At 37.4% G+C, this 27744-nt stretch overlaps 1 protein-coding gene across 6 annotated transcripts; it reads right to left on the bottom strand.

The window, feature by feature from the left end:
• Positions 1 to 305: 305 nt before the first annotated feature.
• On the bottom strand, positions 306 to 27744 carry LOC136848018 (pleckstrin homology domain-containing family J member 1-like). Of its 6 annotated transcripts, none has more exons than XM_067120050.1 (8): positions 27504 to 27744; positions 25488 to 25633; positions 18870 to 18955; positions 17449 to 17535; positions 15717 to 15799; positions 13280 to 13343; positions 9712 to 9971; positions 306 to 3829 (listed from the first exon to the last, which is right to left on the bottom strand). In XM_067120050.1, exons 2-8 carry the CDS (start codon positions 25588 to 25590, stop codon positions 3673 to 3675), a joined length of 840 nt encoding a protein of 279 aa, XP_066976151.1. In that variant the 5' UTR covers positions 25591 to 25633; positions 27504 to 27744; the 3' UTR covers positions 306 to 3672. The 6 variants fall into 6 exon arrangements, with proteins under 6 accessions (XP_066976151.1, XP_066976152.1, XP_066976155.1 ...); XM_067120051.1 differs by having other exon boundaries at positions 27484 to 27608; XM_067120054.1 differs by having other exon boundaries at positions 27204 to 27556.

Raw genomic sequence — 27744 nt, 5'->3', positions numbered from 1 at the left:
CACTACTTGGATCCAAAACCTATTTCTGTGTGACAATTACAATACCTAATAAGTTTCTTCTATCAACCTGTCAAACACAATTAGCTTTAATCCAGTATTGAATTCCCTAGGCATACAGCTTCTGAAATCTTTTAGACAGAAGGAAGAAAATAAAAAAAAATAAAAAGTGACTTTATGTAAGCATGTTTTGACCTAGTGATGATAAGATGGCTGCCACCATCATTTTACTACGTCTGTTGTGCTAACACAGCCAAGAGAATTCTCCTCTTTCACTCAGCCAGGTTTTGGAAATAAACTCATTACCATTCATCCTTGTTCCACTTCTACTTCCCTATTTTCATAAGGAATCAACTAACTGCTTGTTTTTTCTAAACCATTTTTTCTAAATAATGCTTTCTAACTATTAGTTGCCTACAAGCCATGTGTTTCCAGTAGACAGTTAACATTTTGGCTTGATTACTATCACTCCTTTATTGAATTTTGCCTCCATCTTTCTGGCAAAACTCAGTAAGTCTTCTATTTCAACATAGGTGGGAATTAATTTTTTTTTTTTGCATTATTAGTATTTTTCTATTACAGTACCTACAAAATGATTTATGTGATAGTTGGCACTAAGAGGCCTTACACTGAGTAACCTCAAGTTGTTAAGTTCAAAAGATAGGTGGTAGTTCTGTTGGCTGCTGCATTCTTTTATAGGTTTTATACATTCATCTGATGTGTTAAATAAATTTTTCTCCCAGATATCTGTTATGCCAATTCCTTCGTACTCACAATTGGTATCTGTATTTTATTCCTTTTCAATGCTGTAAGAGTAGTGCCTGTGTATAGTCTGCACTGTGGATTTTTGAGTATTGTGATTCTTGATATTTTTCTTATGAATGTTTGTACCTCACTTGTAGTATGTCAAACTTTTCTCCCTCATTCATAGAAATGGTGTGGTTGTGTTGCCAGTGAAAACCTATCAAGCTTGAATGGGGGTTGAATTGGGACCACTGCAGTGGAAAGTATTGATGACAACACTCCTAACAGGATGCCTTGTATACTATGGCACTAAGATCCATTATTTCAGATGCATAAAAAACTACATATATTCCACGATAAAATACAACCTTCCTATTCAATACAGAGTAATTTTTGGTCCTGATATGGCTGGCATTCCAGCTAAAAATTCCAAATCCAGATTCATATAAGGGGGTCTGTTTAACAGAGCCTCTTTAAGAGGCAGGGCTTTAACATCTTGGTAAATTATCAAGGAAGAAAAAAAAAAAAAAAAAAAATACCCATGGGATATGACCAACCTAATTCTAAGGTGCCCGTCAACTTGCTTTAACTTACGTACTTATACTTTCCCTACAATTTAAAATCTCATCTATTTTTTTCCATCAAGCTTCCTACACCTCACCCAACCCATGGGATATTTGCTATACTACTGGTCTTTTGATATGTGACACTGCACAACATTATAACTAAAGTAATTGGTTTATGAATGGTTGACCCTAATGAAAACAAGATGGCCTTCATAAATACTGTCTGAAGGGGTCAAGATTATAGGACAGGCAACCTAATCCCATTACCAGAGCACAGATACTTAATACTGATTTATGGAGTCTGGTGTGAGTTATAATGAGTCACCTGAAAGGCCAGAAGAGTAAAAGTGTTTTATACAAGGTTTTGAGTCATGTATAATGACGTGTTTTTAATAATCTTAATTGCTGACAGTTCTGCCAGCAGTAATGCTGTCAAAAATGTACTGCTAGAATTAAGAAATCATTTACTTTATTAAAAAAAAAAAATATGGTGCCAAATTCCACATTAGATGGAAATTTAAGAGTTTTCAGTATAAGTTACATACTATGGACCATTAAGCCCTATTTCCTATATTGTACTGCTGATAAAATTCAAAAGTACCATACATTTTATGATTCTTTTATAACTCAAGCTTATAATTACATGGTCAGATTTTGAAGGCAAACCATGGAGCAGGAAAATCTAGTACTGGCAGAATTACAATCCTCAAAGATGTTACCTTAAAAAGCATTTCTGCTGTAAGTGGAAAGGATAGAGAATTATTATTTTTCAGATAGTTTTTTGTTTTAATATCCTGAGTGAGTTACTTACTTTTAATGTATGCCTATGGCACTGTAACTGATTACCAGGTCACTGTGTCAATACAGTAGTGGTTCACAGCATTAAACTTGTAAATAGTTAAGAATATTTTACAAGCAACAGCATCTGTAAAGATTTTGTTTTCATTATGAGCTGATTAATTTTCTAGAAGTAAGTCTGATACTAATCCATACATTTGCCTTCTTTAGTTTTACTGCTTCTAAAACAGAATTTATCAATCAGTACCAAAATTTGCACAGCATATTTTTAGAATTCCATTTGGACTTACTTCTAAGACTTTAAGAGCATGGTAGCCTTGGCTTTTCCACACTCTCAACTTGACAAGAGACTGTATTAAACATAGGAAAGTCATCTAACTGTTTAGTAACAGCTTTACTCAGCAGTTTAAGTTGTGCAGTACTGAAAGAACTACTCAATGGACACCATTTTCTATTTTAAATATAATGTTGTAAACATTTCCATTGAAAACATATCACTTCCAAGATGTTTTAAGTGTCTAAAACTAAGTCAAAAGTGTGAATTCTATCACAAAACAACTTCCTAGGGAATATCACAAAACAGGGAAGGCTGTTGGTAATACTGTGTATAAATTATCTATGTTCATCAGCTACAGGTTACCAACAGTTACAATGAACAAATTCCCTATTATCAAGAGTTATCAATCAAGCAATACTGCACTGTATTAAAAAACTTAGTTTAATCCCATTAGATCAATGCATGTAAACTAAATCTAAATGTCTTCCAGGGAAATATGACACTTCCTCACAGGAGCAATATATGGAAACAGCTCTTAAAGGGTTGTTACCAATACCACAGAACTTTCCCCACACCTCAGATACATTCTGAAATTATAAAATGCCGCTGACACATGTGAATCCATAACCAAGTCACAATGAAGTAAATAACAACTGAAAACTAAGACAAATATCTTACAAGGTGAATGGTGCGAAACAAATACTGAATAAAAAGGGAGTACACATTTCTACATGACACAAATGATCACTCTCATCTGCCTGATAACCAAATCAATTTCACAAGACGTACATAATTTTTGTAACCTTGATTACCTTCTAAAGGTTGTAAACTCAGAGATAACCTTAAAATTGTAACCTTGATTACTTTCCAAAGGTCAAAAACTCAGAAATAACCTGAACTTTACGTCCAGTCATTACACAAACATAAAAACTGTGATTTCCGATCTGAAATTCCTGCATCACTACACTATGCTTACGTTGTACCTCAGTGGACCACAGATATGCTAAATAAAGAATATGTTCACAGACTTGAAATATCCTTCAAATTTCATAAAATAAATGTTACTATTACAGCTAGAAAATTTCAAAAATTCTGATATTAGTAAGGCTTTCATGGAAAAGACAATACTCTAAACCATTTTTAACTTCTAAGTATGCTTATATACGAGACTTTCGGTATCTTATACTCAATATTTACCTCTCACAAATAGCACCAAACAGTAAATGAAAATCCACAAAACAGAGATTCAAACAAAACAAAGTCACAGTTCATTACACCAAATATTTTGTCTCATTCATTTATATGGCTTACAAAAGATGACTTTGGCTTGTGTACCTGCATTTTATCACAGTCCTCGGAAGTTTCACTGCTACGCTTAGAGTCAAATACATGACTTTTAAAAGAAGCTTTGTGTCTTCCAACACCATGAGCTGAGCCACCAGGAACCCTAAAATACAAACAAATACTGAAAAATGAAAATTATTTGATTAACACAAAATTTACGAAAAAATTATTTGATTAACACAAATTTGGGTAATTTTCACATTCTAAATATAAAGACCTCTTAATTTTATTCATTTTATAATATTCAGCAACTGAGGAAAAATAGTGCTGATATCCTACTTATAGGTGAACAAAGTAGCAGTTACATTACACGACACCTCCCACTACTAATGGGAGCTTTCTGTACATTACTTGCTTTCATATTTACTACCTACAAAAATTGTAAGGGTGTGCAATTGTGTATACACGTCAACGGGAAAGGTTAACAGCAGGCTACTCATAAAGGTTGGACCTCTTCAGTCTGTCAGCCTGGCCATTGCCAAACTGTAGAAAAATCCAGGCACTGTCAGGCGACATCTGGCAACCCACTCCTCTCTCCCTGAGAGGAGTAGAAGTTCCCAGTAGCTGCTAGTTTTTACCAAATTTTTCGTCTGCATGGACTCGTGAGTTTGCTGTTATTTAGCCCCTATTTAGTGCTTTTTTTTCTTATAATGAGCCTTAATAAGCTCTTGTCAAGTGAGAATATAAGTCAGATATTTGCTCTGCATAAGGTGGAAACTGTAACTAAGGATATTGCTGATGTTGTGGGCATTAGTGAGCGAACTGTGCAGCGGTGGGCAAAAAAGTTCAAAGATGGGGCTTCAGAGGAACTACCTACACATGCGCCTCGTACCCAATGTTGATCTAAGACAAGTCCTAGGACACAGAAACTGATAAAGAGAGAGGTTGATAATAGTCCCAGGATCAATGCCCGTATCCTCAAGGAAGAAAATCCTCATTTACTTGGGGAAGCGAGTGAAAGAACCATTCGTACCTATGTTAGTAAGACTCTCAGATTTCGTGAATGTGCTGCCAGACATTGCCCCTTACTGACCCTTAGACAAAGGAAGAATAGGGTCGCCTTTTGTAAGAGACAGATCGAGTGGAAGGAGGACTGATGGCAGAGTGTTTTGTGGACTGATGAAGCCACATTTAGTGTGACATGCAACAGGTGGGGAAAGGTTAAGAGGAGGGATGGCAGTAACCCATATGACCCCAAATTCGTGGAGCACACTGTAAAACACCCCCAGTATTTGATGGTATGGGGATGTTTTTCATTCTAGGGTATGGGAAAACTTATCATACTGCCTAAGCATCAATCAGTGAACAAGGAAAAGTATTTTGAACTCCTCGTTGATCATCTGGAAGTGGATGAAGAAGACATTGACGACCTCGTCCAGGAGCAAGACGAGGAATTGACAACGGTGGAATTAAAGGTGCTACAGCAGCAGAAGCACACAAAGGCTTTGTGGGCTTTGGAGGAGGAGCCATTGTCGGAGGAGGCTGCTAACAGTGAAATTAAGGAAGTGTTGGCAATGTAGGAGAAAATTACAGTGTTTACTGAAAAGAAACACCCTGAAAAAGTTGCAACAGGCCGTGCGTTGGAGCTGTTTAACGACACTTGCCTACCTTATTTCTGAACAATTTTGAGAGAGGAAGAAACACACCTCCTTGGATAGATTTTTTGTGAAACGCCCTGCATGTGAAAGCAAAGAAAGTGTGGTGAAAAAGGCAAAAGTCAGTGAAGAAGAAGATTAAGTGAAGTAAAAAAAATAACATTTTTTTTAAAAAGTAGCAACTAAGTTTAGCGATAAAGTGTAGCACAGTGTGCAAGTTAAATTTAGCAATGTAGTAATTATTAAGTGTGAAGTGAGTAAGTTAAGTTAGCAACAGAGCATGACATGAAAAATGTCCTCTGCCAATCTTCCCTGCCAATCTCCTGCCTCCGACCACCACCACCACCCTCTGTACCCACAGAGGCACTCACGAGCCAGCTCCTCTCACTGCTCCACCTCCACTGACATCTCTGTGCGATCTTCAAGGTAAAGTACTTAATAAACCAGTTTATTTCTTTACATTCACTTTTATTTTGTATTATCTGGGATGGATTAATAGCATTTCCATTCATTTTAATGGGGAAATTTGATTTAGATCTGCCAGCAAATTGAGCTATGAGCTCGGTCACGGAACGAATTAAACTCATGAGCCAAGGTACCACTGTACAGTCAACCCCCAGTATTTATGGGGGATAGGGACCACTACCACCCATGAATAGCTAAAATCCGCGAATAGCGAATACTTGACACACCCCCCTCTAAAAACGTTTATTTTAGTAATCCAAGCACCAAAGACTCCCCCCCCTATAAAAATGTTTATAACCCTATTTTAATAGGTGAAACACCAAAGACCGCCCCCCCTCTAAAAATGTTTATAACTGCCTATTTTAATAGTACAAACACCAAATGTATACCTTAAACTATCATCCGCGAATCGGTGAAGCCTCGAAACCTGAGCTGCAAATAACCGGGGGTCGACTATTGCTGTGCTCTAAAGGGTAGGACCAAGCTTCAAATAAGAACCAGTATAACCATCAATGCTTCCAAACAAGGTTTTTTGGCTTGTTCAATAAACATCTTCACAAAAATGCTGAAACTTTTGTCGTGTGGGAGCTTAAACCACTTTACAGGAGTGATGTCTTCTGTCAACAATACTAATTTCACCAATCTGATGATCGACTCTTCCTGAAAAATTCCTGATGACTTTCTGTCTAGCTTTAACTCATTACTTCTGCTTTATGATGATTGTATGCATTTTTATCTATCATTTGATTAACCCCTCCTATTCAGTTCTTACCCAACACTGAATAAGAGGGATTGTTTTGGGGGGATCCAATTCGAAAGTTTACCAGTGAAATGTTCCACTCATGCATGAATTGTGCCATGTACACACCAAAGTCACTTACTGCAAAATGTTTCTTGTAGGCTGTGACTCCTAAGTGTTTATATGAGAGAAACAAGAATATTCATTAAAAAATTTTCCCAGAAATGGTCGCTAATTTCTCATGATAATTTTGATAGCTGTATTTAATTAGTGAATATCTGTGCATCATTTAGCATCAAATGCAGAGCACTTGAGCATGGTGGCCATTTAAAAATAAGTTAACATTTTCTTATAGTTGTCTTTTCTTTCTTCACAATAATAAAAGTATAGCTGGTTATTTTTTGTTTGTATTGTAGGCAAATCTTCAAGGAAGGGCTTTTAATGAGTACAACTGGGAATGGCCAAAGGCCAAGTGCTGGGACCTACGAGATCATTCAGCACTGAGAGATAAATTGGTAATAAAAAAGGTTTTAGAGGTGTAACTGGAGGAAAACCTCACACTTGAAATGTGAAACAATTCTTAATAGAATGGAAATTAAGATGGAAGGGAGAGAATATGAACGGAGGTACAGTAAAAGGAATGAAAAGGGTTGCAGCTAGGGGCCAAAGGGATGCTGTAAAGAACCTTAAGTAATGCCTACAGTGCACTGCAACAGGTGCACTGTTGGCACTACCCTCGTTATGTGGAGTTCTGAGGAAAATGAAATGTTACTGAAAAAAAGGTACTTTTCGACATCAAGCTAATCAACTGTTTTGTATGAAATTCCATTTTTATTACTGTACAATAAAATTGTTCAGATTGAAATGTCATTCATTTCATATTCAAATTATAAATATGTCAAAATGAATAAAGAAAAGGAAATAATATACAATGAATTAGCAGAACAAAATTTAGAAAAGTATTTGAGTGTTGACAAAATTAGAATTTTCATGATAAGATTATTTGGATACTTACCTACTGTTAAAGTTAGCTTATATCATGCTGTTAGGTGCTCCCGGCATTTAAAAAAAAAACAATAGACGCATGGCTGACCTGGTTAGACTGTCTATAATCACCTGTTTTCCCCACCAGGTGGTGTTAGAATGTTCCTGGCCACCCACTAAGATGTGATAGGCTATTCATCTGGGATGGTGCTGGATCCTTAATTTTTGGCATGACTTATGATCATGAAAATGTGAATGTCCCATGCTCTTTTAAAGGAGTTCTTAAGAACCTCATCCATGCCTGCAAAATTGTGGCAAGGGTTCCTAAGCCCCCTAACCTCCATGAAGAAATTAGTTCCTCACAGCCAATTCAGACTACAACTGCTGTAATTAGAAATGAACTAACAAAGGTTTTCTATAGATCAGCCTCTCGACATTTCTACCTTACATTTGCAAGGGTCCAAACAGACTAGCTTGGAGGCTAAACAAGCATAACTTCCGAATTGGGGTTCCTTTGTCTACTCCTTCCCCAGATCTATTGCTCTCTACAAACACCTCAAAAGGAGGTTAGGGAGCCCACTGAAGGATTTAGTATCTTTAGGCCAACGATGTTAATAGGGGAAGGTCTTCATATAATTTTGCTGGAGCTCTGTACATCACAAGAACTGGACCTTGCAAAAAGTCATCTGTAAACTAGGGAGGATGACTGTTTTCAGCACAAACACTCAAACATTTTCCCGAGAGTTTTTTAAAAACTTTAGATAATACTAAAGTTGTTTAAAAATTCTAGATAATATTAGAGTCATTTAAAACCCTTAGATAATATCAGCATTAAAGAAACCAGGCTGTTACTGGCAGGACATAAATTACCACTCCTACACTTCGCAAATCGCGTAACATTACCAACAACAATGAAAAAATTCCATTTGGTTCTATAATTCCATATGCACCACGGCCAAGTAAAAGAATCTCAATTTCACAGGAACAACGACCTAAATTAATCAGCTGGCATCAGGACAATTTGCTTAAAGCATACTGAGTTTTACATTATTATGCTTACTGTCAAGCACATTAGCATAGTAAGTTGCTGTTAGCCTACCATTTCTGTTACTGAGTTGTACTAGAAAGGGTTTCTTTCACTGTAGCACTGGATCCATCTTCAGGTGAAGCACAGACTACGAAGCACAGCTCTGAGTTGGGTGCAATTATTCTATGTCATATCAGATCTATTCCTTTTCCAAAGATGATAGGTTCCTGTTTATCTAAATATTCATACCTATAATCAACACAACACTAGACTTTGTCTTTACCAATGTAGTTCAACAAGTGAAAAGACATTTGCCCATTAGTTCTGTAAATAAAACTCTTTTAAACAGAAATCTGACTAAAGTACTTTATACAACTATGACCAATTTAAAACTGAATGCTAAATCAAAACGTTATTCAAATTTACTTGAAATTTTATATATTTCTTACAAGAGTATTAAACAGCAAGGGCAGCCTACTCAGTTTCAATTATTAAAAGAAACTGGAACATGCTCAGAAGTCCAATTCTCATAACCATCCCAGCTGAGAAAGCAGTAAAGAAGTCCAACCAATTACTAGAATTGCATGTGACATTATTTTTTATGTGCTCTCACTCAGACTCAGCTCAGTCAAAAGCTCTTACGACACGGCAAATAATGGGTAGAACAGAATTCAACCTGCCCTAATGTGGGCATCATGGGCAAGCAAAATACACGCCTCTCTATCACCTCCCTGCATCTCAGCCTTGATGCTGACAAGACAAAATCATGTCAGTCTGGAATGCAATTGCATCCACACTCATAACATGTCTACTCTTTCCTGATGCAGCACGCTAGCCTCAAAAAGACAAAATACAAATTTTGCTTATCTTCAAACGAAGAGTATCAATAATGACAAAATTAATATAACACTAATGCAACAGATTTCCATTTCTAAAGTAATTTCTTAAAAATTTACTGCAGTTTACGAAAGGGAAATACTGTAACGAAATGAATAGAAAATGATACAAAAATAAAATTACTGCACACTTAATGAAAAAACTCAAGGATAAATAAAGTGCACATGTGAACTGACAGTAAGTTCAAATTAATGTAGCATGCCAAAAGAGAAATTATATAAGCACATTTCAAGAAGAAGAAATATCATGTAAAAGCATAACGGCAAATTCAGCCATACCCATTTTCCGCAACAAGTCGCTTTTCCCGTCTTGGAGGGGGGACAGGACTTTTTCTAAACAGTCCTGGACTTCTTGATGGAAGACTCAACTTTGTATCTGGCAATGAAGTGGAAGTCATAAGGCCAGGAGGGACCGATAATGCTCGGCTAGCTGAAGTCTGGGAAGACACACACAGCCCTTCAAATGACCTGGCATGCTGCAGTTCCTGGGACCACGAAGCTCGCTGAGGCAACGGTGTGCCAAACTGCTCAAGCGGATCCTGAAAACGAGATTTAAAAATTATTCATTTCAATCCTAAAACAAAGATTAAGGTTTCAAGTGCAGCTGAAAACTGGCATGAACAGAAACTAAACCGAGTACAGTACCTACTTTCTGATAGTGTAGCCACTGCTCATCCTCTAAGAAATTCCTTCCGGTCCCTATGCAGCTCCATAAGACAGACTGGCTAACATTTAGAATTCTCACATAGCTGGTCTAGGCTGGAATAGTGCCACTGTTAGTACAGTCATGGAATATAAATAGACGCACTTTAGGAAGGATCTTCATCTTGCATATAGCAATGGCCTGTAAAATCACAATTCGCTCATCTTCCACAGATGTGGCAACAAGTGTGGGTAGACCAGGTTCATCCATTATTCTTAGGTCCTTCTGAATGTGATCACCATTCTTTCTACTCCTAAAGTTATTTGCGGCACATAGCTCTACTGCTGAGATATCACAACTATCTACTAAAGTGAGTTAAGTACACTGTTTCAAGTTTCCAACGGAATGGTGTTCATTAATAATGTTCTCAGTTTTCTGTCAAAATACAGATTTTTTGCCCAAAGGCATCCCAACCAAGCACCTATCTCTTGTTCACAGTCTTCGATCAACTAAGTTCTTGTTTCCTTAACCCCTAAGGGACGGGTTAATTATATATCATGCAACCCCCCAGACCCGGCAAACTTTAAGGTTGGCCAATTTAAGAAAAAACACATCAATGTAAAGTTACCCTGTTACAAGTTTCAATGACCAATTCAAAGGTCGCGTTGAGGAATACTTGTACTTAAAGGTACTGGTCTGTGTCTCTAAGAAAAATACAAATTAATTCTCGAATCTGTTGTAAGACAAGAGAAGAGGCAAGTCTCAGAGTAAGTGAAGCATGAGAATAGATGGGTATTTGGTACTGATGACCCATCTTTATGGGTGCATGTGTGTCCGTGTGTTGTGTCCTGTACGTATATTATTTTTAGCTGATAAATTATTTTTAGCTGATAAATACAAGAGTAATTAATTAATTCCAATTAAGTAAACTCAGATCATTAATGTAAGTAACAAAACACAAAAACACACAAGCCACAACTGATGTCTGTGTACCCAGACTTTAGACTAGGTGGTACTTTAAAGTTAACTTTAACATGTGCATAACCCTCACTTCTACATACACTGAATTTAGCTTTTTAGTTTTTTACAGAAATTAACAAAGTAGAAAAAAATGTGCGAGTAATACAGTATTTACGTTTCTTTTACTATCCCTCATAGAGTTTACTTTTAATAACCCCACAACCTCCTATCAACCAGTTAACTACCCACTTACTAAGTTTTAATCAACCAGTTAACTACCCAGTTACTTAGTTTCAATGACATATTCCTGCTCACACCAAGGAATATTCCTACATACAAGGCAATGGTTTGTATTTCCCTACGAGAAAACTTTATATAAACAACACTCTCAAATATATTTACAGTACTCCAGTCTTCCATTGTCAATATTAACATTATTCCATCTTCCTGGTTTCACTTACCTTAACAACCTTACTTTGGTCATATTTACTTTCAACTTATGCCTATTCCAAAACCTTTCAAATCTTTCATTAGTCTGTGCTGTCTCTCTCCACTATTCCAAACAATATTTTATCATCTGCTAACATCAACCATTCCTAATTCCACTCAGAACTCATTGTCCTATCACACAACCTTGCAGATATATCTGTTGTCCTCTTTCTGAATTTTTACACCACTCTGTCTATACAAATATTGAAACACTTACAGAGACATGAAACACCCCCTTCTCAAACCAACTACAGAGCAGAGCCTCTTATCTGGAGCTAATCTATCCAGAAACATCAGTTATCCTGAGATTATCTAGTCTCTAGGTCCCACTGCCTGAATTTAATGAAATCAGCTGATTTATATAAGCCTAGGGTAAGTTATCCAGAACACTCCTGGCTTCAGGTATTCTGGACAGGAGGCTCTACTATACTACAGCAAACCGGTCAATCTCCCACTACATATTTCATGACACTTTGCTTTCATCATAAAGGCATTTTATTGATTTAAAGAAATTAGTCTTTATAATATGGATATTCTACATCCTCCACATTGTGCCTTAATCAGTTCTGTCAAGAACTTATTCAAGTTCCATGTAGGATAAGCCTCATACATCTTTTCTCTTTGCTTTCAACTTTTCCACATAACTATTTCATAAATTCTTGATCAAACTACCCTGCTCAGTCAAAACCCATTCTGTTCTTCCCTTATCAATACTTGTTATTCATCTTACTTTCTCAGTGAAGAATCCCACCATACACCTTACCTGGTATAGTAAGTAATGTTATGTCCCTGTAACTTAAAATTGCCTTTACCACCTTTGCCTTGATGCAATGCAACAATTACTCCTGTTGCCCTTTCCTCCAGAACCCAAAGCATCGCATTTGCCATGCCATCAACTGGTTTCTTTCCATTTTAACCTCTCAATTACCTTTTCACGTCCTTAAGCCATTTCCACAAGCAGTATTTGGTGTATATTAAATACTTTGCATAAATATTACCAAACAAAAAATACTCAACAAGATATATTTCTTGATTAGAGAAAAGACAAAACAATTCGTGAGAAATGGTACACTGCTGAAAGCTAAAGCATGCAAGCAACCAGCTATGTAAACTTGTATAAAGATGATGCATACAATAAATGAAGCAATACCAAGTTGGACGTAAGATCTGGGTAATCGTCAGCAAAGACAGCAGAAAACGGTTCAAAATATGTTACATAATTGATCAATAAGTTTCCCTTCCACCTAAAATAACAACAACACTCGAGTTCCCTAAGTCTTATACGGATGTCAAAAAGTTTATGTGGCAAACATCATCTAGACAGCCTTCAAGTTAGCAAAGCAGTAACTACAACCATAATACTGCAAGCATTACACTTACCATGCTGCAGTGACTACTTACAGTTCATGAGTTATGTTTTAGATATGTTACAATGTAACATAATTGTTTGCAGCACAGATGGTAAAGTATTGCATTAGGTATAAATTTCATGAGAAAATACTGCGTTAACACGTGAAATGTTCATTTTCCAATATATCATCTAAAATTTGTAATTTCATAATGTGAAAAAGGAACATGAACCTAAATATAACATTGTTCGGAGGTCTTGCGAATAGGACTTCACACAGTACAGAGATGAAATGACACCAAACAGATTGAGATACCAAGTTCACGCACTCAAATCTTATTTTCCATGATTCACATGAGCAAAACATCAACAACAGAAAACCAGTAACGAAACTGCTAAATACTTACTTTTCCTGTTTTTCTTCTGATCTGGACTCGCAACATTATCAACTGTGCCCGTAAGTGCTCGTAGCTAGAAAGAAAAGCAACTTCAGTAACACCCACTTCCTAGCAACAGTGTGTAAGTTCAAAGAGATATTTAATAAAGTAATTTAATTGCAAGCTCTGGCACAAGATGACTCATAAATTCACAGACACATAAAAAAGCAATATTGATAAACCATAACATACAAAACAGTTTTACATAAACCCTGATTACCCACCACTCATGTTGACATGAGTGTACAGGTCAACAATCTACTAACCCAGCATCACTGGGACCTGCGGGGTGCCAGATTGGTGATTTTGCCAGATTACACAGTCGTTAAGTCAGAATACATTTAACCCAACAGTTAACCACCTAATCCTGCCTTAAAACACCCTGTAATCAGTGCAAGTTGATTCATAAAGAAAAAGAAACATTACAAGAAAATCAAGAGAAATTTTAATAAAGCACAGGCAAAATAAATGGTACAGTAAATCTGCTGACTTACACAAGAAAGTTCATCACTGCCATTTTCAAAATGAAAAGCTGGAATTTGCAACTAAGCACATTTACATGTCTTGAGGTGAAGGGCTGTCAGGATTCCCATTTTCGTCATGGTTTTTTTTTTTTTTATATTTTATGCTATTCTCATTTATACTTTTACAGTATTTTCTAATTTTTTTATTTTTACAACCCAAAAGATAAACAATAGTGTGCATAGGGTACGTACATACGCATAAACTCATTTGCAGGCATCAGTGAACTTCCTACAGCATCACACAAGAGGTGGATGAAAAAGAGGGGAAAATGGGTAAAGTTGTCAAAAGATGAGGAATACTATGTGATGTTAGAAATGGAAGAAACACTAGATGATACAGGCTTAGTAAATGACTGAAGAACTGAAGCACTGATGCACGGCTCAGAAGCTTCTGAAGTTACCAGAATACTCTGCCTAGGGACCCTAGATAACTCTACAGATCACATGCATCACTATCATTTTCACTTCAAGATGATAACAAGTGAGTCAGCTGAGGCAAGCATGTAACTCAACGCAACAAATCTTTCAGAGGTCGAGTCAATTTCAAGACAGTAGACAGCCGAAAGAGAGACGGCAAACGGCACAGGCATCCATCCAAAGGCATGCCTTGGTTCCCATTTTTCTAGCAAAGGAGAACACCTGCTTACACAGGGCAGACCAGATTGTGGGCTACAGACAGACAAAGACTCCACAGTGTTCTTCCTCGGGGCAGAGGTAACTGAAAAAGGTTGGTCACTACGGGGGAGGAACCACAATCCTTAATCATAATAAGCTTGGTCAAGTACCTAACTGACAATAAAAGTAAACTCATGTCTTCCTCAGGTTTTCCTATCTGTTTCTCTCAAACCACATAAGCATCAGATGTAGCAATCAGAATTATAGGGCTATGGAGGAGTGGGAGGAGGAGCAATGTTGAAAGAAGCAGGAATAAAAAGGTAAGACTTATGGCCAAACCTAACTAGTTGCCTATGTAGCCTACTGGCCTCTCACATCTTCCGATACTTAACAAAATTATTAATGTTCTCGTCAGACCACTCCTTACATTCTTCACAAGCAACAGAATACTTTTGGTTTACATAAACTTGTTCCTAAATAATCTAACACTCCTATTTCTGCTTCCTGTAGATGACATAATGAAAAAGAGAAAAAAAGTGTAATACTGTATGGAAGATTAGCCAAAAACAACAGAGCCCAATCTTACCATATGAACAAGAAGTCAGCTTGAAGAACTCTGACAAGAATGTAACAATTTTGACATCACCTGGTGGGATACAGATGATTACAGACAGTCCTTCCAGGTCAGCCAAACATTATTCTTTTGTTTACTTTGAATGCTGATCACATCCAATGGCATGAAGATGTAAGCTAACTTTAACAGTAGGTAAGATTCATCCTAAATAAAGTACATTTATGAGTTACATTATATTCACTCTACAAACTCAAATTTTTATTGTGATCTCTATCGTTACGACTAACAACCTTAAAACTTAAAGTTAAAGTTAAAAGTTAGCTGGTTTCAGTTCTCAACTACCTCATGGGTACCCAGATGAACATCTGCCAGGTTGTCTTAAGTCCCCACCACAGGCACCACACTGTGGCACTAACTGACAGTGATACAGTCAGTGATTTTCCATTGCCCTGAGGATGGTGCATCCCCTAAACACAATTAAACAGAACTCCAAGGCACTAACCACTATACCAATAACCAACTTGGCGTGATATCTCTTCGAGATCAGAGACATACAAGAAATCTGCAAAATTTTCAATTTTATTATATTGTGGGCACAGGGTGTCTTAAAATCGAAATCAATGATACAAGAATAATAGCAACAACTAGTCTAACCTTGCTTTTACAATATAATAATAGCAACAACCAGTCTCACCTTGCTTTTACAATCTTTGAAACCCAGGTATGTACACTCTGCTCATTCTGCGCAAAAAACATGTGCTTTCTCTCGGGATCATCCTGCAAATTGAATTTCACAATAAAAAATGAGATACCTATAGCTGTCACAAAAAAGAAAAGAATTAGTCTAAAATGCACCAAAAATTAATGACCAATACAGCACTGTAGCTTGTTCATTAGAACACCCCTTTCACGGTCCAAAAGATCCGACAATACATTGGGTTTTTACATAAATTGTAATATTTCTACTCTTCCCATTCTATTTTAATGCATTCTAATTGTTGTCACCTGACTAAATCAATTACAGGGAAATAAATTATGTGCAGAATTATGTACCAACATCTGATCAAATAGAACCAATGTTTAAACAAGTTTTACTTCCTGAACAGGGAGGTCAATAAATTTTCTTCCAATTAGGGAAAGATATAATATATATATATCAGTAAACCCCAGTATTCGCGGGGGATGCGTATTGCACCCGCCCCCCCAGCAAATAGCTAAAATCTGCAAATACTTAAAACCCCTCCAAAAACACTTAGAACTGCCTATTTTGGTAGTTTAAACACAAAAACCCCTCTAAAAATGCTCATACCTGAGTATTTTAATAGTTTTAGCATTTAGTCATGCAAATACAGTAATTAGTGAATATTTCTCGGTGAAAAATACAGCGAATGGGCGAATTTTCCACGAATACTGGGTACTGTATCTACGTTCCACAATAGCATTTACAGTATTACTTTCTTACGGTTAATATATTTGATTTTACAGCTTGTATAATGTTCAACTATGGAGTATACCCTAAGATATGTTTGGAGAGATAGTAAAGTTAATATGTCCATTATAAGCACAACAATTAAAACTAGACGGAGAGCAATAGTAAAGTTTAGTGAAATATCTGGAAGAGTTGAATGTCAATTATATGGTTACGGAACTGAACAGAAAATTCAACATATTCCTGTTGTTCTCTGCTTTCAGGGTAAGTTTCATCACTGCAAGTGTTTTATCTCTATTGTTCTAGAACTACAAAGAACTGAGAATTTTCCTTTATCTTTTTATAAACTTAAATTTGAAGTGGCGCTTACTTCAAAATTTCAGAATTAAGATTTATACTTGAAGATTAAAATGAAAACAAGAGTAAATGTTCGTTTTACTGAATTTTGTCTTCTTTATTCTTAAATATTAACAAATATAAAATACTTAAATTTCTTTAAAAATGGCCTGCCTTTAAACTTCAATAAAATTCTGTGTAGGAAAACTGAGAATATCTGAGCTGAATCTAGGTGGAGTTTTCCTAGACTTCCCCTACATAGTTTAGATATACATTTGTTCTCCTGGCCTATGACCATGACAAGTGATATTACTTCTACTCTGGTGTTTCATCAGGGGTCTCTAATTCAATTGGTATTATGATCTTCAACCCACATGTTGCTAAATATATGTGGGTCTTTGACACTTACTCTTTTATATTACATCTAACCATCACAGAATCTTTTACACAGGAAAAGAATGGGCATCCTAATGTACTTGAAATATCATAAGGATACAATTGCAAAGTTATATACATTTTCAGGTATGGGTACACTAACAATAATCATTCTCAAGACATATGCAGACAGATGTAGTGCAATGTGATACTGCAATTGCAGTACTGTATACCTAATAAGACTTAAAGTTGCTATCATCTTCCCAAATGCAAACATCACACTGACCTTCCACTGGATTGTGAAACCAAAGGGAGCATCAGCATCCGCTTCTCGTTTAACCTCACAGTTCTCTAGGATAAATACACCGCTCGGCTGTAAAAGAAGTAAGTCTTTAGTTTTAGTTCACATACAGCAAAAACAAAAGAGAAGCAATAGTAGGTCAATCTTAGTGTGCAATACAGTAACCCAAAATATCTTTTCACCTTAAATTTCATTAGTAGAGGTAAAAATTCTCTGAAACAACTACACCAATTTTCATATTCAAATTGCTTATTTCTGTTCTTACTTAACATTCATATAGTGCTTCACTTGGTAAAGGCTGGTAAACCCAACCTACAGAAAACAGTACAGTATTGGTTTTAAAAGTTAACCAATGAGTGACTTGTCTGATATAGGTAATTCTACTGGTAGAATGTGCCTCCAGTTGAAAATTGACAACAGGTATAATGGACCTAGTAAGGCATACCACGTTTGGGGGTACCATTATAGAAGGAACTGGTTTATGTAAAGCAAGGATGGTAATCTCATGACAAAGATCATGTCATACAATCAAATTAGACTAGAAATACAGTAAAACCCCCTGTATTCGCGGTCTCACGAGTAGCGGACTCATCTATTTGCTGATTTCTCTATGGAGCATATACAGTATATGCATTATTCGCTGAAAATTCGCCAATTTGCGGTACTTTTCACTGAGAAATATTCACTAATTACTGTATTTTCATATCATTTTCATGACTAAATGCACTTTTTGTGATAAAACTATTAAAATACTCGGGTACCCAGGTATTGCTCGAGTTAGGATAATTCGCCTTACGATAATTCAATTTTGCAATTAATACCGACACGACAATATTTACAGAATATTTTTAAATCTCCCGCAGGCACAGGCAGCATCGCACAATCAGGCAGCGACAGAGACCAAATTACTATAGACCAACTTCTTTTCCTCCATCTCTTTATCCCATCTTCTAGTTTAAAAAGTAAAAGAGAATGATGAAAGTATCGTCAGTAACGTTATACTCTTGCGTAAATGCGTACAGCCATAAACAACCAAACGAGAAACTTATTTTGCTTATACCCCAATCAAATAACAACAGCCTTTTTGCTTGTATTCAACCACCGTACGGTAGTAAACAATTACCGTACTTATAGTACAAACGACATTAAGTAGAATGGGACCGACATATTTTTACATTATACCCTTATTCGGTATGGATAAAAGATTGGCAAGGAAATATACTGCTAAATTTAAGCTGAAAGTTGTAGCTGAAGCTGAGAAAACAATGTTCAAGCTGCTAACAACTATAAATTATCATGCATCGGCTACAATTTTGTAAAACTAACCATTCCATTATAATAACAGCATATAAAGTACTTACATTTATGACAAACAAACACTACAAAAGGTATTACAAAAAACTTACTTCATTTTTGTCCACACCACCAAATTCATTTAATCGGTAGTAAAATAGGCAGTTTGCTCGAAGCTTGAACCACCGCTCCTTGAAAGCTAAGGAAAGAAGTACAGTATAGTAAGTACACAGATAATGTAACACAGGCACTTATAATAGAAATAACAAAGGTTACAATAACAAGGTTACAAACAGCTCACACTTATCCATATTAAATCTCTTCTTTCTAATTACCTGACAATAAAAGACATTATGAAACTGCAATTGGAAAGTCTGAGACTTTAAAAATGATTCACTGTTTCCTAGGATACAAACCCTTGTCACATCAAAGTCTACTTTTCTTTCCGTGAGGAAACTGTCTATAATTCATCCTGAGTTTACTAGTTAATGGTACTAAGTTTGGTGGTGAAAGAGAACAATCATCTGTAGTGTTTGGAAGTGGAAACTTGATGTAACAGTTCACGTTTGGATATACAAATTGAAAATATTTCCTTTACATTTATGCTTAGTACAGCTATAAAGTACTGGTTTACTACAGGTTATCAATTCAGTATATAAAGGAATCTTCATCATCATAAACTTTCCCCATTCTGGGGTTATATGTGAAATAAGTTCTCCCCAATGTTATCTGTCTTGTGCACTTTCTGCCCAAACTCCCATCACATCTAGGTCTCCACCTATCCCCTTTATCCATGATATTTTGGACATTCCTATTGGCTTCTGTCATGCTACTTCCATATCTACTACTCTTCTGATCCTCATCCCTTTTCATCTTGCAATCTCAGTCTTTATCCAACCTCTGGACACCACATCTCTCCAACGATTCCTCATTTGTAATACAATCCCCCCACCACATAGCCATGAATCGTACCATTCTACAGTCACACCTATTAAGACCTCTTTAATTTTCCCTGTCACTGCAAATGTTTCTTCTGCATAAAGTAGTACAAGCCTTAAGCACCCATCAAAAGTCTTTGCTCTCTCTACCAAAAAAACATTTTATTTGCAAGATTCATGCTGCAGCTATTCTCTTACTAGTCTCAACTCCTGCTTGACAGTCCATTGTGCTCCCAAAGTAACAAAAATGCTCCTCCTCATTTAGGGCTTACCTATCTGACATAATAGGGTTCTCAACAGCTCCTAAAGAAAAGTAAAGTACAGTACCAGGATTTAAGGTTTTTCGTCAGCCACGTTCACTATTTTCCTCCCACTGTGTTCCTTTCGTTTCATGGTGCAATATAATTACAGTGAGACCTGTATTGCTTTATTATATTTTGTGCTGTTTAATTTGCAAAACATTTACAAGAAGAGTAACGTAATCGTTTGATGTTTGAGCCATGGGAATTGGGTCCAGTCTAGGCATCTTCTACGCAATTCCCCGATTTCTTCATTATAGAGTTAGTCTCAGTTAAGTAACAGTAAGTGTTCGATTGCATGATAGGACCACCCATCTGTGGAACTGTGTCACTTCGTGTGTGCAGCAGCCCTCGAGGCTTCGTTATCAACAATTTTGAAGCAGGAACCCAATATGGCCCCTCCAGGAAATTCCCGTCATTTGCTTTTGCCTCATTACCCCAGAATTACGCTATCATTCTTTTGATGTGTTTTCTTTTGTAAATATAATGAATTAAGTTAAACCCCAGAGTTTATCTAATCACTTCCCCCTTAAAGTAGCCTTTCAGGCATACAGTATTTTGTTGTTTATAATTTTAGCTGTCCGCAAGGCCAGAGTCCAGATTTTTGTGGTAATTAATGTAAGTTGCGTATCATCCTAGTATACCCCATTGATCTAGCAAGATCCCAGCTTTAAAATTACAACACTGGCGACCTTGCTTAAGATCTAGCAATCTGCAACATCACAGATTGAGTCCTTACCCCTTTTGGCAACGTGCAGTTACCAGCTATGAGCTGAATGCGAGACAAGAAACGAACCTTCTTAATTGGTGTAAATTCCCCTATAAACGCACAAGTGATCCATTTCCACATTAAGTATCATGTTATGTTTATTTTTTGTTAGCACGAACAAAATCGTGGCTGAAATAGAGTTAGGAATTTTTAGAACACGTGCATGCATCCCATTTATAAAGAAGAGAGAGTTATTACACTTTACACTAAATTTTGTGCTATCGCATGTTAGCTGCATGTTTTAAAACTAGGAAGATAGGGAGCAACACTCAGTGAAGAGTTCATAAAATGAACAGTGTCCTTATTGCTTCGTCCATTTGATAAGGACAATTTGAAAGTCCGGAATTACTAGCTAGGCACACATTAAAGCCACGTGGCCTAACCCAGTCCAGCAATTATCGTATCACTGGAGATAGGATATTTTTACTCTCTCTCTCATAGAGGTTACAAATTCGCTAGGCAAAGATATTCTTCCTTACTGAATAAATCTCATAAATCCGTAAAAATTTGTTCAGGCCATGCGAGCCAAAAATCACGGTTAGTAGTTGCATTTGTTTAAATTCCCTATAAAAGAAGCGCACATGGTAAATTCCTTTCCATTCAATCTTTCCAGTAAACAAACCATGAGAAAAAAAAAGGAAGCACCCATTCATTCATTCCCCAGAAGTGAGGGAAATCTTCATAAATTTATTGGTTGTCTCAGTAAAATTTTCACAAAGCTTGGCTCGGCCTGGTGTCAGCTAAGCTGAGACTGCATTGTATTTGTTCACTGTATTTGTTCGTTGTTTCTCTTCAAGCGCACGTACTAAACTGTCCCCTGTCCCATGGGATTGCTAAATTAAACAAAATTAGGTCTCTAGAATAAAGTACAGTAAGCCCCCATATTCGAGGGGGATGCGTACCCCACCCCCATGAATAGCTAAAGCCTGCGAATACTTAGAACCCTTCTGACAACACTTAGAACTGCCTATTTTGATACTTCAAACACACACAAAACAGACTAAAAATGCTTATACAGGTATTATCCTACTTATGATGGGAGAATACCCAGAGCGTCCGAGACGAAGTCCTCGGGAAGAGAGGAACAGTCTATATTTTCCATGCCAAGGTGCCCACTGAACAATCCAAGAAACTAATTACTTCGAACACCTTGAAGAGGTTTCGAAGTACATGATCAATCTCTGCTGAAGAAAACATCACTTTAGCCGATGAAAAAGCCGATCTTCTAGAAGAATCAGTCAAGCCAAAAGTCCCCTGGGAGGAGGCAGTGGCTCTCAGGGAAGGAGCGTCTCGAGTGGCATACGAAGAATACCTTCTGTGAGAAAGACAGGCAGGAATAAAGCTAAAAGAAGCCTTCCTTTGCTCTCTCTTGACCGAGAGCCAAGCATCTACTTGGCTGAGCGCCTTCCTAGCAGCAGTAGAGAGCACCATCTTGGGCAACCTGGAGTGTTCAGCAGGTTGATTACTCATCAAGAAGATGGACACCAGAGAAGATGGGGCCACTGGTGAGAAAGAGGCAGGGAAACTCCGCAGTACAAAATGAAGGAGTGCTGCATAAGCAGAAAGAGTCGAATCCTCTTCCACATCCTTATTTGACTCCTCTTTGTCGTACGACACTGGAGAAAGAGATACGTCTGCAGTTGGCTTAGCAGAAGAAGGAGGCTTTTTCAAAAAACCTAAAATGTCATCTGATCTCTGCTGGATAGGAGCCAAAGCTGGGTCCATAACTGAAGAAAAAGTCTGAAGTCCGGGGTTTGGAGGTGACAAGACAGGGGCTGGCGTCCAAGCCTTAGAGGAGAGAACTGCACTCTCGGGTGCTAATGGGCGCTCAGAAATCTCCGAATGAACAGGTTCAGGGGTGTGTGCCAGGGACCTTTGTCTAGCAGAGTCGGTGGGAGGGGCAGCCAGCTCCTCCACTAACACTTCACTTGCACTGATAACACTACCTTTGTTAACTTGATCCCTTGGGGCATGAGCTGAAGACCCCAATTGGACCATAGAATTCAAAATTAACTCAAACCTATGGTCAAATCTTGAATCTAGGTTGGCAATGGCATTGGGGTTGGAAGTGCAGGAGCTGGGTAAAGGATCAGGTGGTACAGCAGGAGAACTGGTAATCAGGGATAATAGAGGCAGATATAATAAGTACAACACTGACAGAAGACTTATCAGATTCCTGGCTAACTGTGGTCTTATTGTCGTTCCTAAGAGATGCCTTTCTCTTCCTATCCCTCTTTAACTAAGATAGATGAGAACTTAAACATTTTCCACTGCTTAGGGTCCCAATCTCTGCATTGCTCACATGTTAATGTCAAAGAACAAACTGCCTCTGCAATCAGCGTAAATGGTATGCGAGTCATATTTCGCTGAAGTTAACGTTGTGTTGCAGTCTTTGCTGCAATAACGAGTGGAAGACGTACTTGCATCAGACATCGTCAGACAAGTCAGCAACCAAAAGTCAAAGTAAAGAAAAAATGGCCAAAACTTAACAGAACTAAGGTCTTAAGAAAAAACCCTAACTCTAAATAAGTGCCGAAAGGCTACCAAGTGAATATACTTCACCAAATTGATCTCGACCAACACCGGTAACGAAATCCAAATTTAGCTAAAAGCTAACAACCTTGTCGTCAGCCGGCAGAAACACACTGAAGTGCTTTGCTGAGTTGTTCCTCTCTTTTCCGAAAGTGGGCAGGACTATCTACCTCTAAACAAAAGAATCGCTATCGTAAATTTTCCAATTTTAGCTGCCGAACTAGTTAGAAACTATAGCTATGTAATTACTTGGCAAGTTACTTATATAAAATCACTCCATAGTTGCATTCCCTTCACTATTTAATAAACATCTCTTCTTAGTTGCATTTCCTCTACATAAAATACTTGTACTGTACAGTAAACCCCTGTATTTGTGGGGGATGTGTACCACAACCCCCACCGCGAATTGCTAAAATCCGCGAATACTTAGAACCCTTCTAAAAACACTTAGAACTGCCCATTTTGATAGTTCAAGAATACGAAAAAAACTAAAAACGTTTATACAGGTATTATCCTACTTGCAATGGGGTTAGGTTCCAAAAAACCAATTGTTTGCTGGAAAAAACTTATATCAAATATAGCCTAGCCTACACTAGGGTATTCAGTACCATGTACTGTATACAAATATGGTGATAACCTAGCCTACACTATAAATTATACTCTATACATACACGGTATAGTAATTATTAATGTCAGCTAATTCTGGAGGTTCATGCAAAGTGACTTATGATAATTCGGTACAAAGAGAAACTGAATAACAAACAAGAATAAGCTTAGCCTACACTATGGGTATATCGTATACATATACGGTACCCTAGCCTACATTATACTGTACTCTATACAGTATTCACATATTGTATTATACAAACATCAACATAACGAATATGCATCTTTTCCATGGATCTTTTAAAATGTTATGCTTTAATTCACTGTATCCAATAATGTTGCATATATTCTTATATTGCTTTTGTATTATAAATTGCCATCTTAGCGATCAATGTTTTAGTTTGGAAATCGATTACGTGCTAAGTTTATTTCGGCGTATTTAACTCAGTTCAGAGTGCTTTTCTTGCTTCTATTTAGTGTAAATGAATCTCTAGATACTTTATTTATAAGGGACAAGATTGTTTTTCGTTATACAAAGTGTTTTCAAGTTGAAATATAACTTAAATACGTCTCGTTGTGAAATTAATTTAGCTATTTTTTCGTTAATAGATGATGTTGGCCGTTTGGGGGCAAGTTTGTTTTGTGAAAGCTTCACATATTTATCGTTTATTGGCGTAAAAGTAGCAGTAATGTGTGTTCTTTTATGCCCAGTAGTTTTGATTAAAATACTTTCTCTCCAATTTTAATTACAGTACAGTTTCATCCATGTTGTTGATGCATGATAATTTACAGCCATTAGCAGCTTGAACTTTGTTTTCTCAGCTTCAGCTACAACTTGCAGCTTAAATTTAGCAGTATATTTCCTTGCCGAGCTTTTATCCATACCAAATAAGGGTATAATGTAAAAAAATATCAGTCCTATTCTACTTAACGTTATTTGTACTATAACTACGGCAATTGTTGACTACTGTATGACGGTTGACAGACAAGCAAAAAGGCTGCTGTTATCCGATTTGGTTATAAGCAAAATATCAGTTTCTCATTCGGTTTAAGGTTGTACACATTTACGCGAGAGTATAACGTTATTAACAATACTTTTATCATTCTCTTTTACTTTTTTAACTAGAAGATGGGACAAAGAGATGGAAGAAAAGAAGTTGGTCTATTGTAATTTGGTCTCTCTCGCTGCCTGATTGCGCGCTGCTGCCTGCGCCTGTGCGAAATTTAAAAATTATTTCATAACTATTGTCGTACTGGTATTAATTGCTTACCCCATCGCAAAATCGAATTATCGTAAGGCGAATTATCATAACTCGAGCAATACCTGGGTACCTGAGTATTTTAATAGTTTTATCACAAAAAGTGCATTTAGTCATGAAAATGATATGAAAATACAGTAATTAGTGAATATTTCTCAGTGAAAAACACCATGAATGGGCGAATTTTCAGCGAATAATGAGTAGGCTATGTATGTTCCATAGAGAAATCCGCGAATAGGCGAGTCCGTGAATCGTGAGATCGCGAATACAGGGGGTTTACTGTACTACCAATTACTACATTAAATACAAACAGTTACAGTATACAAACCAGTATCATATAATGTCCTAGGAGGTGGCTTATGTGTTAAACGGCCTTCCTGCTCACCAGCAGGCAGAGCAAAATCAATCAACTCCGAACTATTGAAGCGCATCTTTTCTCCCTCATCTAGGCATTAATGTGCTAGTCACCTAACCCTGTTTACAAAAACAAATAATTTGTTATAATTTCCCATCCTGAAGAACCAATACAATTTTGATAACAGTACACCTTTTCATTAAAATAACAGAGATACTTGCAATTACTGTGGAAATAGAACATTTTGAAAGATTAATATCTTTTAACACACATACACTTTCACTTGACACGTACCTGTCCCTGTTGGGTACAAGATAAAACAGATACGTACACGTTTATCAAAATAAAAAAACTTAAATTAATCTTGCGTTCCACTAACATAAACTTCTTATCCTGTTTGACTCAACATCCAACCAGAGAAATGAAAGAGCTCGGTAGATGACTCCGACTTACAGACGAGCAAGCCCAATCCACACTTGGGAAACACTTTCTCCTGTCAAGATGCCTTTCCAGTGGCTGTCTGCTGATACCTGGGAACATGCAACAGGTTCGACTGAGGGGGCAACTATCCATGGGCCAACCCCCACAGCCTCCATTGGACTTTCAGTGTGTCTTCTCCCAGGTTCAGGAGAGTACGACAGTAACCTTGGTCTAGGAGAACCGACAGGATGAGTAGCCACCTCCTCCGCTTCACTGTGTTCACTTCTAGTTTAAATTTCTTGTTCAACCCAGACTCAAGACTGGAAATGGCAAGGGTTGGAAGCAAGGGAGCCAGGCGCAGGAGTAGGTGGATTAAAAGTAGGAAGGCTATTAGCAGGAGAAAAAGCGGGAAGGGGGGAAAGAAGGAATAGCAGGGTTATCGGAGCTGCTGAAAGTCCGCGGGACCCTACTTTTGGTGCCAAAAAATCGCTATAGAAAACGCGCCCTTTTAAATAGCTCCCGTTTTGCTTCATGGCGGTAATGAAAAGCGTGTTTTTGGTCGTGTTTCCCAAAGGGAGAGCAACCGAGAAGTTAATAAAACGGTAAGGGGGACCGTGTTGGGAACTGGGGTTTTGGGTGGGGAGAAGCTGGGATTTGTGGCGGCCGTAACATAAAAAATTTGCTAGTTTCTGACCCACTAGTCTGCATACAAACGTTTGTCCCGCTAAGCAACAAACATAAGGTTGACCCACTAGTCTGCATACAAAAGGTTGTCCTGCTAGGCTACAAACATAAAGGCTGACCCACTAGACTACAGCAGCGAAAGCCGGGTTTCCTGCTTGCCGAAACGTACAGTGTTCGCTATTTTCTGACCCGCTAGTCTGCATACAAACTGGTCAAGTAAGTTACTTTTTTGGGTAGAATCGGGCCCGCTGAACAATTTTTATTCTATGCAATTTTTCATTTGGAGTCATTGTTAATGAGCTGCATGAGCGTCCCTTGGATAGGATAACTACCCCAAACAAACTCACCGCCAGTATCAGAAGCCTTAAAAGTGTCGAAAAAACCAGTTTCCAACTTTCCAAGGGAAACGCAGGCGCGGAGCTAGTACTTAGAATTACCGTAAAAACAGGCGCGGAGCTAGTACTTAGAATTACCGTAAAAACAGGCGCGGAGCTAGTACTTAGAATTACCGTAAAAACAGGCGCGGAGCTAGTACTTAGAATTACCGTAAAAACAGGCGCGGAGCTAGTACTTAGAATTACCCACATCTCCTTTAACCAAGGTAGTAGACAGGCACGTAACGCCGATCACCTCGTAACCAGTTACAGGAACGGTGTGGCCTCCTTGTGCAACCTCCTCACACAGTCGATGAATACTATGGGCTCGAGGCAGGTAGTAGTAGTAGACTACCAAGTAATCATTCAGTCTTGCCTTATTCAGTACCAATCCATTCATCTCTGATCACGATGACGTTACCTGAATACAGAAATGACTACACTCGCTATTATTCACATAGCAGGCATTCGACCTCCAACTTTAAACTCACTTTCTTAGAAACTGCCTTACTTGTTAAGTGAAAAGTCCTTCAGCACACGTACTGTAAACATTAGAACGTAAACAACCAAGGACTACGTGTCCAAAATTAAAATAAGTTGTAGGCAAATATTACATTTTGTACGCATTCAAGTTATAATTTGTGTATCATATGTTTAATAAAAATAGCAAGAAGATATTAATAATATGTGTGAATGCGTTGAAAAGCGTAATTTATCGGAGCCAAGACACAATAATCGATAGGTACGTCGAC

The sequence above is a fragment of the Macrobrachium rosenbergii genome, chromosome 18 (assembly GCF_040412425.1).
Source record: "Macrobrachium rosenbergii isolate ZJJX-2024 chromosome 18, ASM4041242v1, whole genome shotgun sequence".
Taxonomy (NCBI): domain Eukaryota; kingdom Metazoa; phylum Arthropoda; class Malacostraca; order Decapoda; family Palaemonidae; genus Macrobrachium; species Macrobrachium rosenbergii.
Note: the sequence above shows the minus strand (reverse complement) of the source record. Positions and strands in the feature narration are given on the sequence as shown.

Coding starts and splice junctions, on each gene's coding strand:
- LOC136848018 (XM_067120050.1), bottom strand. CDS start 25,590: ATGCGCTTCAATAGTTCGGAGTTGATTGATTTTGCTCTGCCTGCTGGT. Junction 18,956..25,487: donor TAGGACATTATATGATACTG/GTTTGTATACTG, acceptor TTCTTTCCTTAG/CTTTCAAGGAGCGGTGGTTC. Junction 17,536..18,869: donor GTGGTGTGGACAAAAATGAA/GTAAGTTTTTTG, acceptor CTTCTTTTACAG/CCGAGCGGTGTATTTATCCT.